General features: G+C 42.5%; 1 protein-coding gene across 4 annotated transcripts in view; it reads left to right on the forward strand.

Annotated features, from left to right (window-relative positions):
- Positions 1-17,679, forward strand: part of mdy (diacylglycerol O-acyltransferase) — a 242,736-nt gene that overhangs the window by 181,940 nt on the left and 43,117 nt on the right. For all 4 annotated transcript variants that reach the window (XM_050191515.3, XM_050191513.3, XM_055062068.1 and 1 more), the window contains 2 exons: positions 4,728-4,772; positions 5,644-5,756. In XM_050191515.3, the coding sequence (XP_050047472.1) occupies positions 4,728-4,772; positions 5,644-5,756 (158 nt within the window). The remainder of the gene's footprint in view (positions 1-4,727; positions 4,773-5,643; positions 5,757-17,679) is intronic.

Consider the following 17,679-nt stretch of genomic DNA (forward strand, 5'->3'; position numbering starts at 1 on the left):
GTAGGTATTGACGTAATAGTTCTGCGGAAACCCGCAAAGTCATCCCGGACCAGGACAAATTTTTCTTCAACTGTAAGGCTTTTCTTTTGAGGAACCCATATGGGTTTCCTTTGTAGCGATTGCTACGAATGGGTGGATGTCTGATTTCCCCTTTATTAATTAGATTAGTAGGTACCACTTAAATGTGTTCAACTGCTCACTCGCATCTGATGATCGCAATGCTTGTAGCTTCTGTATTGTACAATAGCGAAATATGTTTTCACAGTTGTTGCAATGCACAGTTCACAACCTCTTGCAGTGCAGTTTAAACCGAAGCTTTCTTTGCCTAACCCCCCCAGGATTAGGTCCAAGTACACAAGTTTCTTGCCAAATAGACGACTTATATAGCACTGAATGCAGATCAACAAAGCAGTGCCAGTGAGCACACTTCTGTTTTGCATAATCAAACAATAAATCATGAAATAAACCATGTGCATTTAATGTCAACTCATAGGTATCTCTAAAGCACACAGATATCTTAGTGGAGCAGCACATAATATTCAATGGATGCTTTGATTTACTTTTCTTTTTTTTATTTAACCATTGAGTATTAGCCAGTGAGAGAGAGAGAGGGCTCTTTATTAGAAAAACAGAGAACTTTGCCGGCGCGTATATAACCGCTGGCATGCTACTCTGTATAGGGATGGGGAATGGGATTAAAAGATTCCAGAAGAGAGTGGGAGAAAAAGAGGATAAAAATAAATATGAAATGTCCGAGTGGACCCGATACTAATATTTACAGGTGACATGGCGGGTAAATTTAGGCTTTTGTATATGAAGGGTGCAATATTTAAAGCTTTCCTATTAGACCAATTTCTGATAGGTATTTGAACAATAAATCCAAAACCCATCGCTGTTTTGAAGGGATGGGCATTGGACCTAAGATGCTCGGTAACGTTAACGGTTCGTGGCAAATCGTGTCCATTTGTTGCTCAAAAAATTGTCTCTCGTCGCGGTACGTGGGGCATTCTAATAATATGTGCTCAATTGTCTCTAAGCTGTGACAGTGGTAAGCCCTATGCAGTACAGATAATTGTTCGTGTATGCCACGTTCAGTCGAAGACGATGGTACAACATCTCTAAGTGTCGAGGAAGTGGTCGTGGAATTTTCGGTCTCATTTCTGGGTCAATGTAACGCAGGAAGTTACCTTGGTGAAGCGGCAGATTCCAGATGCAGTCTTTTTCTTGATAGGCATATTTTTTTGCCATGTTTGAAGCGTCGGCTTTTGTAAAAAATATTCTTTTGAACTTGTGGTATTGGAGTCCATTTCTGGCAGCTTCATCCGCTCTTTCATTTCCCGAAATGCCGGCATGGCCAGGTATCCACTGGAACTTTATACAGTGCCCAGCAATCTTAGCCCTGTGGTGAAGATAAGCAATGTCAAATGCTGCAGGTTGATTATTGCAATGCTTGTGCCTGTTCCACATACTTTGTAGGGCTGCTTTTGAATCTGTGGGTACATGTCCATTCTTGGCCATCCCCCAGAATGGGCATGTGCCACTGTGACAAGAGAGGTATATAAAAGCCCTAAATGTATTTACACATGTGTTGTACTTCTCTGTGCACACACCTCTTGTCACCATTCTTTCCTTGACACGCATCGTACATCGCCTTCATCATTGTGGTGCAGCTACACAGCTACAGGCAACAAGACTGCATGTGCCATCCATTACTGCTGCTACCTAACTCAAACAAACTTTGTGTCATTTACATTGTAACATTGCGTTGGATCTGCATGCTTTCTTTTTTTGCAGGCAGTTAAGGCAGAACATCCTGACTTTAATGTTCTTCCAAGTCCTTAACTATACAAATAGTTTAAATGACAGCTAGAAAATTTTTGTGTGTAGTCAATAAATATGAAAAGGAAAATGAGTAGGACTCATAATGAAGTGAACTTTCTTTAAACCACTCTTGGATTTACCAGCTGGGTGCATTTATAGGTTGCAATCACCCGTGATGCATCTGTGTCATATTTGTATAAATGAATAGAAACAGAGCAAGCCATCTTCTGCTTTGCTTTCTGCAAACACCTTGATTGTGCTGCAGGGCTATTTTGCACAACTGCAGCCATTTGTTTGGTGCTGGTGTTTCTTGCAGTCACTCCCATGCGCTGTTCAACCGAAGCTGCATATTGTGCCAAAAAAATATGCTTTCCTGAAAATATGGCAGAGGTCAGCTTTTAACAGCAGAACTGTTTAAGCTTTTAGTATTGCCGTGTAGCATTACCAGAAAACTCAGCCCAGCTGTCTGCCACCTCGCATTGCCTAGCAGCCACCTGCGAGAGCACCGAGCCGTGTAACCTCCTCGCACCCCACGTGCTTAGGGCAGAGTCGCGATATCACAGGCAAGTAAAAGCTCTGAACAGCCAGCGCAGCGACACCCCTCTCGCCTCCTCTACTCCATGCATACGTGCTGCTGCCATAAGAAGACAAAAGAAAGTCCAGACACCCAAAGAAGAAGCGGCTTACCAGGAATAGCACCGTACTGCCAAGCGAGAAGCGATGCGTGGCCACCCAGCTGATCTGGAACACTGCGCGCCGAAGCTGCGACTGAGAAGAGGCGACGCCTAGTTGATGATCCCGAATTTCAGTCCAGGGAATGCTAGAGTCGGCGCCTGAAGTCGATCCCAGCCTGCGACTGCTCGAAAAGTTCCAGCGTCAAGCCCACCGAGACAACAACTTAGCAAAACCTAGCATAACCTTGCAAAACCTAGAAACGACTTAGCCAAGCCTACCAACAACTTAGCAAAACCTAGCATAACCTCGCAAAACCTACAAACAACTTAGGCAAGCCACGTAAAAGCTAGGTGATCACAAGCTCCGCTGTTGACTCCAGCCTTGCACCACTAGTGCAAGCTGTGCACATTTTTTTAACAGTGCTGTCAGTAATTTACAATCTGGGCAGTCAAACGTGAGCAGGTAAAGGAACACGAATTCTGTCAACTGGTCATATTGAGTGTAGCCAGTCATGCACCATGTACAGTCGCGAGCAAAAGTTTGGAGAACACGGTATCAGCAAAAGATTATAATATCTTCTAGAGCAGCTCTATGGCCTGGAATTGGTTTAATACGCTGTGTTGGTCAAACGCATCCATATGCATTCACTCTTGATATCAACCAGAACGCCCAAGCTAGAAAAAAAAAAGATTGGCATCTTTGGTCTCCGAACTTTTGCTCGTGACTATGCATACTAATCCATGATACCGGAAAGCTAAGTGATGAAAGGGGTAAAAAGAACATGCAAACCTGATTGTCCTGTATAGCAAGAACACAAACGTCATAGAAATACATTTTGTTTTTTTACTTTTTGTGCTACTGCTCAGCACAAAAATTAATTGTTGAAAAATATAACTACGAACTCTACCCACTTGAAGCACTGAAGAGAACCTGTTTCCTTTCTGGCCAACTGTTTCAGAGCATAACTTTAACCTTGTGCTGTGTCTTCATTTTTCACGGGTTTATTTTTGCATATGCCTATACTTTCGAACACATCTGTTTCTTTCCAGATTGCCCATTGTCATGGTCACTGCCTTGATGGGAGTTGCTTGCACTCTCACTAAAGTATTGCCATTATACACACGTTTGCTACATACCTAGTTACAAACCAACAACATCATGCCGTACTTACTTTAGTCTAATGGGTTGTCAGCACCAGTCATGACAGTGATGTTATTTGAATACAACATATATGTTATGAAAACATAAAGCATAATTCAAAGCAAACCAGAAATCTCGTGTTCTTGCTGTGCGAAAAACATGCTTAGAATTTTCTAATTTATTGACATTGGAACTGAACATCTTGCATTGTAAGCACTACATGGACCACTACCCATAGAGAAATACCAGTCTACTTTTTATTGGTTTACAATACAGAGCAGAGGTATTGTTATAGCTGCATAACCATCATTGGTATTAGTTTACCTTTGACGTTTTACTGTTACTCTAGTGCTGTATTTCTACATGAGCCTATAAAATGAAAGCTTGTTGTAGAGCACAACACTGTATTAGTTTCCACAGAGTTCAGTTTGCATGCTTGCCTTTGCATTCACACCTTGCCATCATGCAATGTGAAATGGCCTTTCTTTCTTTTTCTTTTTTTCATATTTATAGAAAATTTTGCGTGTAAGCAAGGCTGAGTATACAAGGCTACACATCACTCAATTCTGAAGCTGATATGGTAGATAAAAAATGAGCTTATCTTTCTATATCTATGCTGGATAATTGTCATTGCCACATGAAAATGTGGAAAGGTCTTATGGTGACTTTCTTGCTTTCTGAGGAAAGGTGCTTACAAATGTGGAGAAAACAAGAACCTATGTAAGATGTCTTGCTTGACTGGCTTACTTTAAGTTTGTATGCAATGTTGTATGTTGTTTGTCTCTGTATTCAGGAGTATAGGGAAAATACGGGGAGGCAGGAGATGGGGGGGGGGAATTCAAAACGATGAGCAAAACTAGAACAGGGTAAAAGCGGGAGCCAATGTTTCGACAAGTGGACTTGAAGAAGACAAGTCCACTTGTTGAAATGTTGGCTCCCACTTTTACCTTGTTCTTGTTTTGCTCATTGTATTCAGGAGTATGGGCTACATGACTAGCATTTTTGAAGACACCTTGTATTCAGTATGCCTGACTCTGTTTAGAAGTACAAAAGAGTAGCACAATTTAATAAGGCTGTTGTTTTTCTTTCAGGAGATGAATTTCCCTGCAATGCTTGAAAGGCTCCTTAAGCTGGCGGTAAGCACTCTGCTCTTCCTGTGTCTTTTTTGTATCTGTAGTGCACTGGAAGGGAAATTGAGTTTTAAATGTTTATGAAAGGACCTCTAAAAGCCTGTCATTTTATGCTAGTGCCTCATTATTTGTAGCTATGTATTGTCGGAAGGTTTGTCATTTGTGGCTCCTTCATTTGTGGCTTCCGCGTGCATCTCGCCAATATGCATGCGGTGATGGTATTCATTATTATTTCATCCTAGCTTTTTTCTTAACACATTTATTAGGGTAAGCGTTAAACTGTTAAGGAATGTTACCACCCGTATTGAGGGAGTCTACTCAGTGCATCTCTGAAGTTGATTGGTTCTTAATGCAAGTTTGAAACTGTAGTTTTTTGCAGTTTACTCTTTTCAGCTGTTAAGAGCTGTTCAGCTCTTTTAACTAGTGTACATATTTTTAAATCAGCAAAAGCCAGCTCTTCAAATCATATATTTGTCTTTCATACATTTTCCCGTTTGTTTACAATGCACCACTCATTGCTTTCTTCAGCTATATACAACCGCTGCAGTAGCCCAGTGGCTATGGCATTGCACTACTGAGTTTGAAGTTGTGGTTGCAATCTCAGCTGCAATGGCCAAAGTTTGATGGGGGATGAATTCAAAAATGCTTGTGCACGTAGATTTAGGTGCACATTAAAGAAACCTAGGTGGTCAAAATTAATCCACTATAGCGTGCCTCATAATCATATCGTGGTTTCAGCTCTTAAAACCTATGATTTTTATTATTTAATCTTCTACGTATAGCTCTTTTTCTTTCCTGTCTTTTTCTTTCAAGCTGATTATCTGTCACATTGTTTCCTTTGACAAACTGACAGTAATCTTTTCTCTTCACTTCACAGGTTCCTAACATACTAATTTGGTTACTTGCATTCTATTGGTTCTTCCATTCAACACTGAACACATTTGCTGAGCTCCTGCGCTTCGCTGACAGAGAGTTCTACAGAGACTGGTGGTGAGGCTACTTCTCAAAGCTCTAAAACACAGTTATTTTTATAAACGTGTGCACTCTGCACAGTGATCAGGTTCTTTGTGGTCAACATACTTATTTAAAGGCTGTGTGCAGCACATTGTTTAATTCAGACATCCCATGCTGCTTTAAGTATAGGAAGTGATGTGTGCAGCTCATTTTAGTTGCAATTGAATTCATGGTCTTGACACCTAAGGACAACTTTCTGTGGCAGTGCAGCCAGAGATATGTGCACGTGCTCGCATGTGCTGGGCTTCTGCTTTTGTGTTACTATGCCAAGTAGTGCCAATGTTTTGCCAGTGATTTCAGTTTCACCAGCGTGTTCAACCGCATGAGCATTTTCTTTTTTTAAGTGCATGTTGTCGTGCGAGCTTGCTTGGTGTAATATTACTATATGTCAAATAGTGCCAAGGTAAATCGAACATATGTACCTATATCGTTTTCAAAAAGTGAACATAAATATTGATATAATTTATCAATGGCACACTGAAGGAACAATATAAATGTGATAATTATTAGAAATGTATATTTGCTCTTGAACTGCTGTTTTATTTCGCCTATTTTCAAACAACTACATGACAGGAGATCCCCATACTGCCCTGTGCTCTGGGACAACCTTCTGTAATGTCACGAACGTATTTATTTCTTATGCATGCACAAAATAAATAAACTTGAAACTTGAAATAGCTGAGCCCTTTTCCAAAACACAGTTAACTCGAGGTTACTTCATGTTTTATGCTAAGCCGTGCACTCTTTAATTACATGTCCAAACACGCGAAATGCACTGCAACAATGTTATAGAACAAGCAATGCAATACAGTAGAACCTCGTTAATACGTTCCTGGCGTCAACGTTCGCAATAGAATTAAAACACAAAAAATGACCCAATATAGAGTCATGCTCATTTTTTGCCGGTTCATACGTTCCTGGAAAACACGATTTTTCGGTAGCAACGTTCACTACGCCGCCAAATTGTGGTCGTATGATAAGTTTTCTGGCCGCTAGATCCCTTGTAAACAAGAAAATGTGCGAGACAAGCGCGATCGAGAGCATTTTATAGCTGCCCGTCGCGGCAGCTTCACCGCAATACTCGCCCGCCCGTATCGTGTGAAAACGCCGGCGCGCACCGAGTTTTTCACTTCGCTACCAGCAAATTTTCTCCGGGGTCATTGCACGTGGCTTTCACAGCTATCACCTCCAATCCTACTGCAATAAGCACCTTCACCTATCTGTCTCACAGCACGTGGTGCCATCGGAAGCATAGCGCATGCTTTTAATAGGCGATAACCGAAACGCGTCCGCCGTTCCCTGCTGCAGACTGCGATCATATACATTTTCCGACCGCTAGATCCCATGTGAACAAGAAAAGGCCCGAGACGTGAAAACAACGGTGCGCACAGTTTCTTATTCCAGCACCAGCAAATCTTGGCTCCAGTCGTCGCATGCCACATTCACAGCTGTCGCTGCCAAACCTATTGTGATAAGGATCTTCACTGTTCTATCTGTTTTACAGTGCGTGGTGCGTAGTGCCATTGCTAGCGTACTGCACGCTTTTAGTAGGCAATAATGCGAATGTGCCGCCGATCCCTGCTGCAGGCGGCACGATGTAGGAATCTTGTTTCGCTTCGGCGGCATCTGGCATTGTGGACCAGCTCTATTTCGTTTCAGTTTGCCATCGCTTTCTTAAAACACAATGCAATAGGAAAACAACAAAACCCGTCTTGGGCTGCCGTAGCACCACCAGCTCGACGCACATCGGCGTCTCGTGTCGCAACGATCTGCATGACACTTCGTATTACGTAGATGTCAATAGTAGTCGATTTTTAGTTACTTTGGATGGTATGTTTTCCCGGTTCGTACATTTTTTGTTGCGTTCTTTTCTAAAACATAAGAATGAGGTTCTACTGTATTTGGTAATCCAAAGGAACATAAGCGCTTTTATTAAAACAAGCATTTTTATTGTGAAAACCCACGAGCCATTAAGGAACGGGGAAATCAGAAATCCTATGTAAAGGAAACAACGCATTTCATAAGCTGTGTGACATAGAACATTGGTGTTCTTGGTTGTTCACCTTAGGAGAGACAATAACTTTAATAAAATTTCACGCAATGGGCAGGAAACACATTAGCGTGTACGCTCAGCAGCATTCCTCGCGCAGGCCAAGCACGCTGTTTTCACACAGTGAAAGGAACACTGTGGATTGTGTTATAGACATTGACAGATCTGTTGCTACAGGTGGAACTTTGCGAGGATGACTGTGGTGCTGAACACTGTCATTGTGAAGTGTCAGAAATGCTTTCGCCCAGAAATGTTGATGCCTCCAGTGCTACACTGCTGCAGGCAAAGTCTTTCGAAAGTAATTAGTATATCTGCAGCTGTGAACAACCTAGAATACCAACCCTGTATGTCATGGAATTGTAATGCAAGCATATTTTTACGCACTGCTTCTAATTGCGCAGTTGTGCTTCCACACCTGGTGGACTCTCGTCGTACACGGACAGGTTGCTGGTGTCGAGATAGCCATCGCCTGTGCATCAGAGCAGCGTCACACTTGCGCTGGTGGTGTCAGCTTCACATGCCACAGCTCCTTTCTTCGTAATCGTAATGCAGCCAACACTCCTCAACACAGCACTGTCCTCGTTTACTCCTGATTAGTTCAGATCAGCTTACTCAAATTTGCTCACATTTTCTACAGTCCAGTGACACAGTCTTTGTTTACAGCAGTGCTGCCAACCTCCGATGCCAGTTTCCCCCTAAATTTGCAAAAGAAATTCTTTTGATTTCCCTAGATTGTTGTAGGATACATTTGTTCAGTTTGTCAATATGGTTTTTGTTGAATTATACTTTTTTGTTATGTAAATAGATTCAAAATTCATAGTTTCAATTTATTTCCAAGCTCATTTCATAAATTTATATAATGAAGTCGCTGCACTCAAGCTGAAATAATATTGCAGTGCAAGCCGTGCTAACCAGAGCTCTTCATGCTAACAACACAGCCTTCTGCTTGAAACAGCATTCACAGAATAAGAAGTCAGCATATGTATACTCACTCGACATGCAAAACAAATTTGAACAACAGCAAAATGCACAGATTGACACGGAACCTTATTTGAATTGCAAGAGAGCTGGCGCAGAATTATGGTATACCGGATAACAGAATATGTAGCAATGCAAAACAATGTGTCCCTTCACAGCACCGATATAAAGCATGTGGAATAAGTTTTTCTTATGTGCTGTGATGTATTGACATAGCAGCACCACATTTGTATACATACAAGTCATTTGCAGTGAAGCACGCAGATACACAATTATTTTTTTTCCTCCGCGCCAGAACTCACCCAAACATGTGACGACTGGGACTCTACAGTGGGAGTCTGTTGCTCTGCCTATGGACAGTAAATTTGAGTGCATAGTCCGCTACGCAGTGCCTCGACCACCTAGTCATGCTCAGTGCTAGGTATATATGCCCGCTAATGACGAGATTTGCATGTGCTCCTTTGTTTGGCATTGCAGCATACACTTGTTTAGCCGGTTACAGATAAATATTTTATTTAAAGGGGGACAGCCACACCTTGTCATTCACTTGAAGAGACGTGTTCACTGCCCTGCACTACGACTGCAAGTCATACTTCACATGCAAATGCGAAAGTAATTGTAAGCTGACTGAAATCAAAATATGCCATCACATCAGCAGCTCCACGTATCTATCATTGCGGCGTCGCAGCAGTGGTTTATCAAGTCTCCCGAGTTTTTAAATTCATAAGCATTTCTATGCTTACCCAATGAGAAAAACAGTCCGTCCATCTGTGTGTCCATCTTATAAGACTATCGCTTTCAAGATAGAGCCCGCAGCAGCAAGTGACTTTACCTTTGTGCTGCCTGACGCTTCCACATGAACGAAGTGGCGAGAACACAGCACTCGCGAAGCTCTCGGCACATGTCACACTCTGCCACTTTCACAGGTCACTTTCAAGATACGGGTCCACACGTGTCTCTTCAATGCGAAGTGGGGAGAACACAGCGCACAAAACTATTGGCAGTTGTCACTCTCTGTCCACATTGCAGATCACTTTCAAGATATGGTCTGCGCGGCTCATAATGGTTCGATGCGGATGGATAAAATGCAAAAGAGCAGTACTGGCTTATAATGATCGGAATGTCATCAACGCACCTGGCGCCGCCACCAGCAGCAGTTTGCTTGCGTCATCAATTCACTTTGCGCCGCCATCAGGAGCAGTTTGTGTTGCTGCATGCAGTGCTGTCGTTTATACTGGTCGGATCATGTTTTGTAACATTGATATGACACCGGGCTGCGTGGAGATGAGCAAATGGCACAATGCTTATGTATACTTGGACAACTCCCAGGGGAGTTTCTGCATGAATTTTTCTTTCCTCCATGTCATCACACAAATTTCCCTAGAAGGGGAAAATGTTTCCTAAGCAAGGCCTAGAATTCCTGGGTCTAAGGAATTTTCCCTAGGATTGCCAGCACTGTAATATCAGCCAGGAAAACCAGACATGGCCTCCAGAAAGCCAGAAAACTAGGAAATGCAAGAAAGGGAAAACCTTTTCCTAAGCAAAGCTTTTTATTTGTTATGAAATAAATCTTGGAACAAAAAAATTTAAATAATAGCTACATTTTGTTTTACACTGTCGTGTTGCCTATGGGGAAAGAAGCAAGGCTGACATTGAACCGAGAAACGCACTTGCATTTATTTCACGCCACGTTCAGTCCTAGTCTACCACTTCTAGATAAAGCCCTGTGCTAAAGATCGGCAAAAACATAGTTAGTATACTAACTCTAGAGGAAATGCTTGGCTAAAAAAGTGGCAACCAAAAATGTGCTGCCATGTTGCTACCTGTAATTTTCGTAACGCAAAAAATGTGCAAAATATGATGCAAGAACATGCATTTACACGTAGCGCCTAAGTATGGACAATGCATAAAGTTGATTCCATATATTTTTCAGAAAGATCCGATGCCTATTTTAAAAAATTTGATGTAGTATTTACAGTACCTGAAAGGATCTGTTTGCAGGTGCCTGAACTAGATGGCACCATCATACTGAGGGAGGCTCGGGATCAACGAGTCTCATCTGAATCTCATCTCATTGTCTGTGTATGCACGCCTGCACAGAGTAGCAACATGGTGGCACCATTGTGGTTACTGATTTCACTGCATTGGCGCTATGGGGAGCTTTGCCCCTAGAGTTGGTTATAGCAACTTTATGGGCAAAACCATGTATGGAGGGCCTTTACTCTGTGTATGCTCCACTTTCCATCTCTGCCATGGGTCAGTGGTACCCTCCATGAAGAGTGCGCTCAACTAGAGCTTGTGTGCACGACACAGCATGACATCACGTTATTCCTCTACACAACATATGCTACGTAGCTTCCAGTTGCTTACGTTCATGGACGGCATGCAGACGTGCAGTAAAAGAATGTGCGCTTCAGCTCCGTAGCTTTGGCTGTGCTGCCACAGAAAGTTGTCAGCGAGTATAGACTTCATTTTATTTCCTTTTGGGTGAAAGAGATAGTAGGGCAACTTTTTTTTTAAGCTGCACTTCGTGGAGGCTTGTGCAGATGACTTAGTGCCGGGCAGACGCTATGATTCCATATGCTGCACTTGGTTGACTGCATGTTGTCTTCTGCATCAGCAGACAAAAGCGCCTGACTGCATTTCACCTGACTTCACACTTATTGACTGCATATATGCCCTTGCCTGAAACTAAATGGTAATGTGTGAGTTTCCTTTCATCAACAAATCTAGACAAATTGAAGCTGAATACAGTTAAACATCAATATAACGAAGTGGGTAAAATCGGCAATTTGCTTCGTTATGTCGAAATTTCTTTGTATTGAAATCCGACCTTTTATACAAATACGTACAGTCGCCGATCGATTTGCACGGAAAAGGGTCGCAGAATTTTTCGAATTATCAGGCAATTGAAAAAAGCAAATTTGAATGAGAAAACAATTCATTTTGATGAATTTGGGAGTCAGCTACGAATGATATGGTTTCATGCCACGTGGACGATATCTTCACATAGGCGGTGTATACGAATTAAGCGAAGCCAGCCACTCTGTCGCGTGCTCTCCACCCCCGCAGATGACCGCGTCGCCCGCAATGGGACGATGCTATCACAAAAAGCACCCGCAGCGGTGAGCGAATGCTTCGTCTGCCTCTCACTCCAACAGGTCACCGAAACTCAAGATTACGCAACCTTCAGTACTAAACGCGCGGGAAGACAGCTTACATGATGCCACGCCATGGCGGCCCGCACACTCTTTGCACACCCGGCAGATTACCTCTAAAAAGCAGGGTGTGCGGCTGCGTATGCGCTCAGCCGCGCTTACAGCCATCCCCAGCCTCGGCCGATAGGCGCGCCGAGAATCGCGACGCGCGACAGCTTACTCCCCCCTCCCCCCTCGCACGCGCTTGATCGCGAGCTCGCTCCCCTCTCCCTATTTCCCTTTGCTCGCACGGGGAGGCGGCACTCGTGCGTGAAGCCACCATCTTTCTTTCTTTCTCACTCGCACTTTCACTCGCACCTAAAGCACAAAGTGCGCGAGGCGCGATAGGATCTTATCGCGCGTGGACTTTATACCGAACATGATGCGGCTTCACTTCAGCGGTCGCTCTTGTTGCGCCGCGCACTATTTGATAGGTGCGTTTGCAAGCAGCCGCTTGTAATTCATTATTTTGACAATATGCGTCCGCTGAAGTTTCCATTTATTGTCTCGGCATTCCTTTTCTGCGGAAGCGAAATTTCGTTATATTGAAATCGCATACAAACACTTGGTTATACTGAGGTTCTATGGACAAGAGGTTATGAAAAGTTAATTACTTCGTTATATCGAAAATTTCGTTATAATGAAGTTCGTTATATCGAGGTTTAACTGTACATCGTGGGTGCGCAATGCACAAAGGTTCTTCTATGCATATCATGCAGTGCAGAATTTGAACCAGACTGCACCATCCGTGAGTAAGATTCCTTGGAAGATTAGCTCACTTTCCTCTGGTGCACATGATCATGCCAGCACTTTGCTGCTGTCCCTGCAGCAAACTTTCACTATCGGCACTCTATCAGCGCCGACAGCCACAGATAAAATGGCGCCACACATTTGCGATTCCAGCCTGTTAGTATGTCTGCTGCCTACACTCATCGAAACTGCAGCATAGAAAGGTTAGTTTTCGTGCTACACTGTGGCTATAAAAATGGCTATGTGTAGGTGGGTGGAGCTATTCTTTTTCTACATCAAGTAAAAAAAAATTGTGACCACCTACACTGGCTACATGAGTGTAGCCAGTAAAAAAAAACCCTATTTACTATCTTGTGTATCAGTGTCATGTTACAGACAAATGTAGTGAGATGTCCCGTGACAACAAGGACATCAGCTTTAAATGTGTTTTTGAGCAGAGTAGCTTGTATAGCAAATGAATGAGAGAAAGTAAAGAAAGCAAATGAAACAAAAAAAAAGGCACTTGCTGTGTCAGAATTTTTATGGCCATCCCAAGCAGCCTTATTCCTCTCTTCAGCACCTACCACCCTGAATGTAAAGCTATAAAAGTCTATGTTTGAAGTTAAATGAAGGCATCAGCCATGACCCCCTATAATCCTATCCCAATCAATAAAGTGACATGCAGAAATGCTCTTATTAGTCTATGACTGAAGTGATTAGAATGAAATTTGTTCTATTTAAAAGACAAGAAGTTCTAGCGGCATACTGTCTTACTTGTGAATTTTATTTCTTGGGACTAAGGTTCCTAGGTCATCAAATTTATATTTACATTTGCAAAATGACAAGAATTTCAGACTTGAAATGCCTAGTCTACAAATCTTATAACACCATGACAAAAAATAGTTATCACAGTTTTGCAAAGTGCACCTGACAGTGTGTTTCAAGTGGCTAAATTTGCTGCTTTAAGTGTCGTTGTAAACCGCACTGTCAGTTAGTGACTGTGATCTCTGCAAAACCTACTTCTAGATAACAAATGCATGTAAATGGTAATATAAGGTATTGATTTTTGTTTAGACCGGGAGTGTCTATACTTCTGAGCCAGAGGGGCTGGACTGGCAACTAGTAATGTTGAAGGCTGGACAATAAAAACGAAATGAAAATGTGAAAATTAATTAACAGAAGTAACGCTACTGGATGTAGACTAAACATTTTATATGAATTGATTAATGTGCCTTATTCAAATAATTTTATTTAGTTTTATTGAACTGCTGGCATAACGTCCAGGAGAGGAGCGAAATAACTAATTTAGGATTAGAGGATTAGAATTTGCTTTTGCCACCAAACCTCCATGAGTACATTGATTTTAAAAAAAAAAGTTTAGACAGAACTCATCTATGATGACTATCCAAATATGCAGATAGGAGAAACACGTCATGTGTGAGATTTGTTACTGCAGCCGGGCTCATCTCTCATACTTCCCTCTGAACATGCTGCGCCGTCTAGCAGCAGCACTGCAAAGTTGACGTATACCCAGTGGCACATACCTAAGTCGGCATAAAAGCGGTTAATTGAAAAGCAGAACATAATCGTGCAGTGGCCCATACCCAGTGGCCCGTACCCATGGGAATGGCCTACATTGCTTTTAGACTGCGCTACCTTCAGGATCGGCCCACATTTTTGGTCAGTAGATAAATAGCCGGAAAGAAATGTGGTCTGACAATGCCAAGAATGCTATTCGCATGAATAATACACATTCGTAGTGACAAGTTTATTCCTAATTCCTGGACGCACACAGCTTTCTTGCTTGTGTACAGTCATTGTAGTTGCACCAAGCAGATATTTACAAGATGCTGAGGCGGTATGGGAAGCGTCACCATTCTTTCCCAGTGGAGCATTTATGTCCCATAGATGTCCATAGAACATCATATTTTAGAAATTGTACACATCCTGTAGATACCTATATTTCTCCAAACAACATTACAAGTATGTACCATGGATGATCTAAGTCTCATCCAGATCATGCTTCTCTAACATTGAAAGGATATCGCAGCTGGACATCTGCACATAAGTGACCTCTAATAGATGCTCATTTTAGAGATGCAGGAGGTCCATAGAACACCTAAAGGATCTTTCCTGTTCACGCTACAATGAGCTGCATGCCTGCAAGTGCCACAGCAGATGTACTATGGAATACAAATGAAATGCAAACGGCAGAGCATGTGGCCAAAGCATAAGTGAAAGCACAGTGTGTGGCATCAGCTAGTCGTCATTGTACACATGCACGCGCGCATGTGGTTTTTACGTGGAGTATGGGGCTGCTTGCCCTACTGCGATTACATCACCTGTATTTTGTTTTGAGCTTGTATTCTCACCATGCCATTGCAGTGCCATTCCTATCTGGAATTACTTTTAAGGTGGCTAGCACTGTTGTTGCTCCTCCAGTGCAATACATTTTTGGTGCTATTCAAATTATGATTAGACACTGGTAGCTTTGATGGTGGAAACAAAAGCAATGCACGTGAGGAAACTGGACACGTGCCAGCTATATCATGCTACAGATGCGACGATGGTGCTAGCCACCATAAGTGTACTGGCAGGTGGGAATGGCGCTGCCACGGTAGGATGAGAAAACAACTTTCGGACAAAATACAAGTGACGTTTATCAGAGTAGGGCGAGCAGCGCTACACTCGACGCGAGAACCACATGCTCATGCATGTACACAATGACCGGTCCACGGCATGCACTGTACATTTAGTTATGCTTTGGCCACACGCTCCGCTGTTCACACTTCATTTGTCCTTGATGGTACATCTGTTGAGGCACACTAATGCCACAGTTACTACCGTTGTCGGCAGGAGTTACTACCATTGGCAGCAAGTAGCTGGTGACCTTGTTTGAAATGTTTTGTTAACGTGCAAACATGTAAATGTCAAAATATAAATTGAAACACTCATGAGGTATCTTTCTTATTATATATAGTTCTAACGCTCATCTAAATGTGAAAAATGGACTCGCAAAATTGTAGCTCTGTATTTTGATCATTCTCAATTATATTAGAAATCCTGCAATGGCTACAGGAAAAAAGTGAGTTCAGTAAGCAGTAGGTAAAGCACACCAGTGAGGCTCACAATTTCATATCAATGTTACTTTTTATGCATACAATTGATACGGCTTTATTAAATAATGACTGCCCCCCCTAGTCAGGCACATGTATGACAATATTCATTGCAAGTTCTAACTGTATACAAACAGGTTAAATGGTTAAACATGGATGTAAAAAAATATAACTTCAATAAAAAGAAATTCTTGAAAATTCAACTACTAAAACAAAAGTAATGAGAAAAAGGTGTTAACACACAGAAAATGACTAGCAGTCACAATGCCACAATTATATTTAAAGACATTAAAACTTATTAGTAGGAGGTAACAAATCTCAAAAGCTCACGGCCTGCATGCCAGTACCTGCTTCTGGGGCTATGATATTCAATATGGAAGGCCAGTACTTTCAAGCTATTTTTAAAAATATATACTGAAAGAAAATCCACGCAAAAAGAATCCCAAGATGGAATGTTCATCTTGATAGGCAACTTGTCACACCACGAAAGTGCTAAACACACAACACGGCCAGATACTTAAATATAAGCATTGCAAATTAGAAATATCCCCGAAACTTGAAAAGGAGATCCAGAAACCAAGTGAAACAAATATGTCTGAAAGTGAACCGCCAAAACATTTCCCTCAGGACATTTCTATGAGCACTCCGCAAGGCAAACAAATGCACGGAAACTTTGCAATGCACAGAAGCTTTGCATATGCAAGAGATGTCCAGATCACTAACACATTCGACGTCCTTTGGATGACACTTGACTGCTATGTACTAGTGGAACATTTTATAGATGTGAACTAGGCATTGTTAAATGTCTTGGATATTTGGTCTTTTGTGGTGCATCCAATGGACATTTGTGGTTTGCTGGGTTACAAATAGTGCTGTTTCGCTGGTGTTTCATTACCACAATTCCTGGGTTTCTACGAATCCGTATTGACTTGCCAGAAAATATGATTCGTGTAAGTCGGAGCATATTGGCTTGTTTTATTAAAATGAAACTTTAAAATTTTACATGACTTCCTGTTTGAAAAGCCACCCAATTTTGTTTTTTTCTATTCTCTGCAATTGCAGCCACGGAGCCTTAATTGCTGCATTTTATGGCTTGTTAATATCGGCCAGCAGGGGAGTGACCTTGTAGCCTCTCCTGCACTACTGCGACGAATCAGTTCGTGAAGCTAGCAATGCGTCCCCTCGGGCAGACCCGCAGTGACAACAAGGCGAGACGCATTTGGTGGATCGAGTGTTGATTGATGGTGCACTGTCGCCATCACCGATGATGGGAGCAAGAAACTCCTGAAAAAAGGGCATTCTATGCCGTTTTCTCGCAGACTCCATTAGCCACCATGGTCGTTTGACAGACACTTCAGCTGATTGCTGGGTCATCCCAGGAACCAAGACGCACCAATTTGAGTCAAGCATGACAATCCCTGCCTACAAAGCTCCCCTCCTTTCTTTGTGTTGAGGGAACAAAGGTGCCGGAGTGCTTATGCACACCCTTGGTCTTAAGGCAGAGCCTTTGGTGACTTTGGACGCTCCGGTTAGGAGGAAGGTGTGACCGCAGATTTCCCCGACCTAGGGCTCTAGGGAGGACCAAAGAGATTTAAGCGGACTGCTGGAGTGTGCTGGTGTGCTCTGATGTGTGCTCGCAAGAAAGATCTAGCCTCCTGACCTGTAGCTCATGCTACGAGAAAGATGTACTGCGCTACATGCTCCGGCCAGCACGATACCCCTTGTTTTGTGTAAATAAGTTTGCAATTCCAATGTAAATAAACCCCCTGTTCCGTTCTTTCATCCTCAAGACCTCGTAATCTTTGCTAAAAAAGCAACCCTCGTCAAGT

Source organism: Dermacentor andersoni, chromosome 1 (genome assembly GCF_023375885.2).
Source record: "Dermacentor andersoni chromosome 1, qqDerAnde1_hic_scaffold, whole genome shotgun sequence".
NCBI lineage: Eukaryota > Metazoa > Arthropoda > Arachnida > Ixodida > Ixodidae > Dermacentor > Dermacentor andersoni.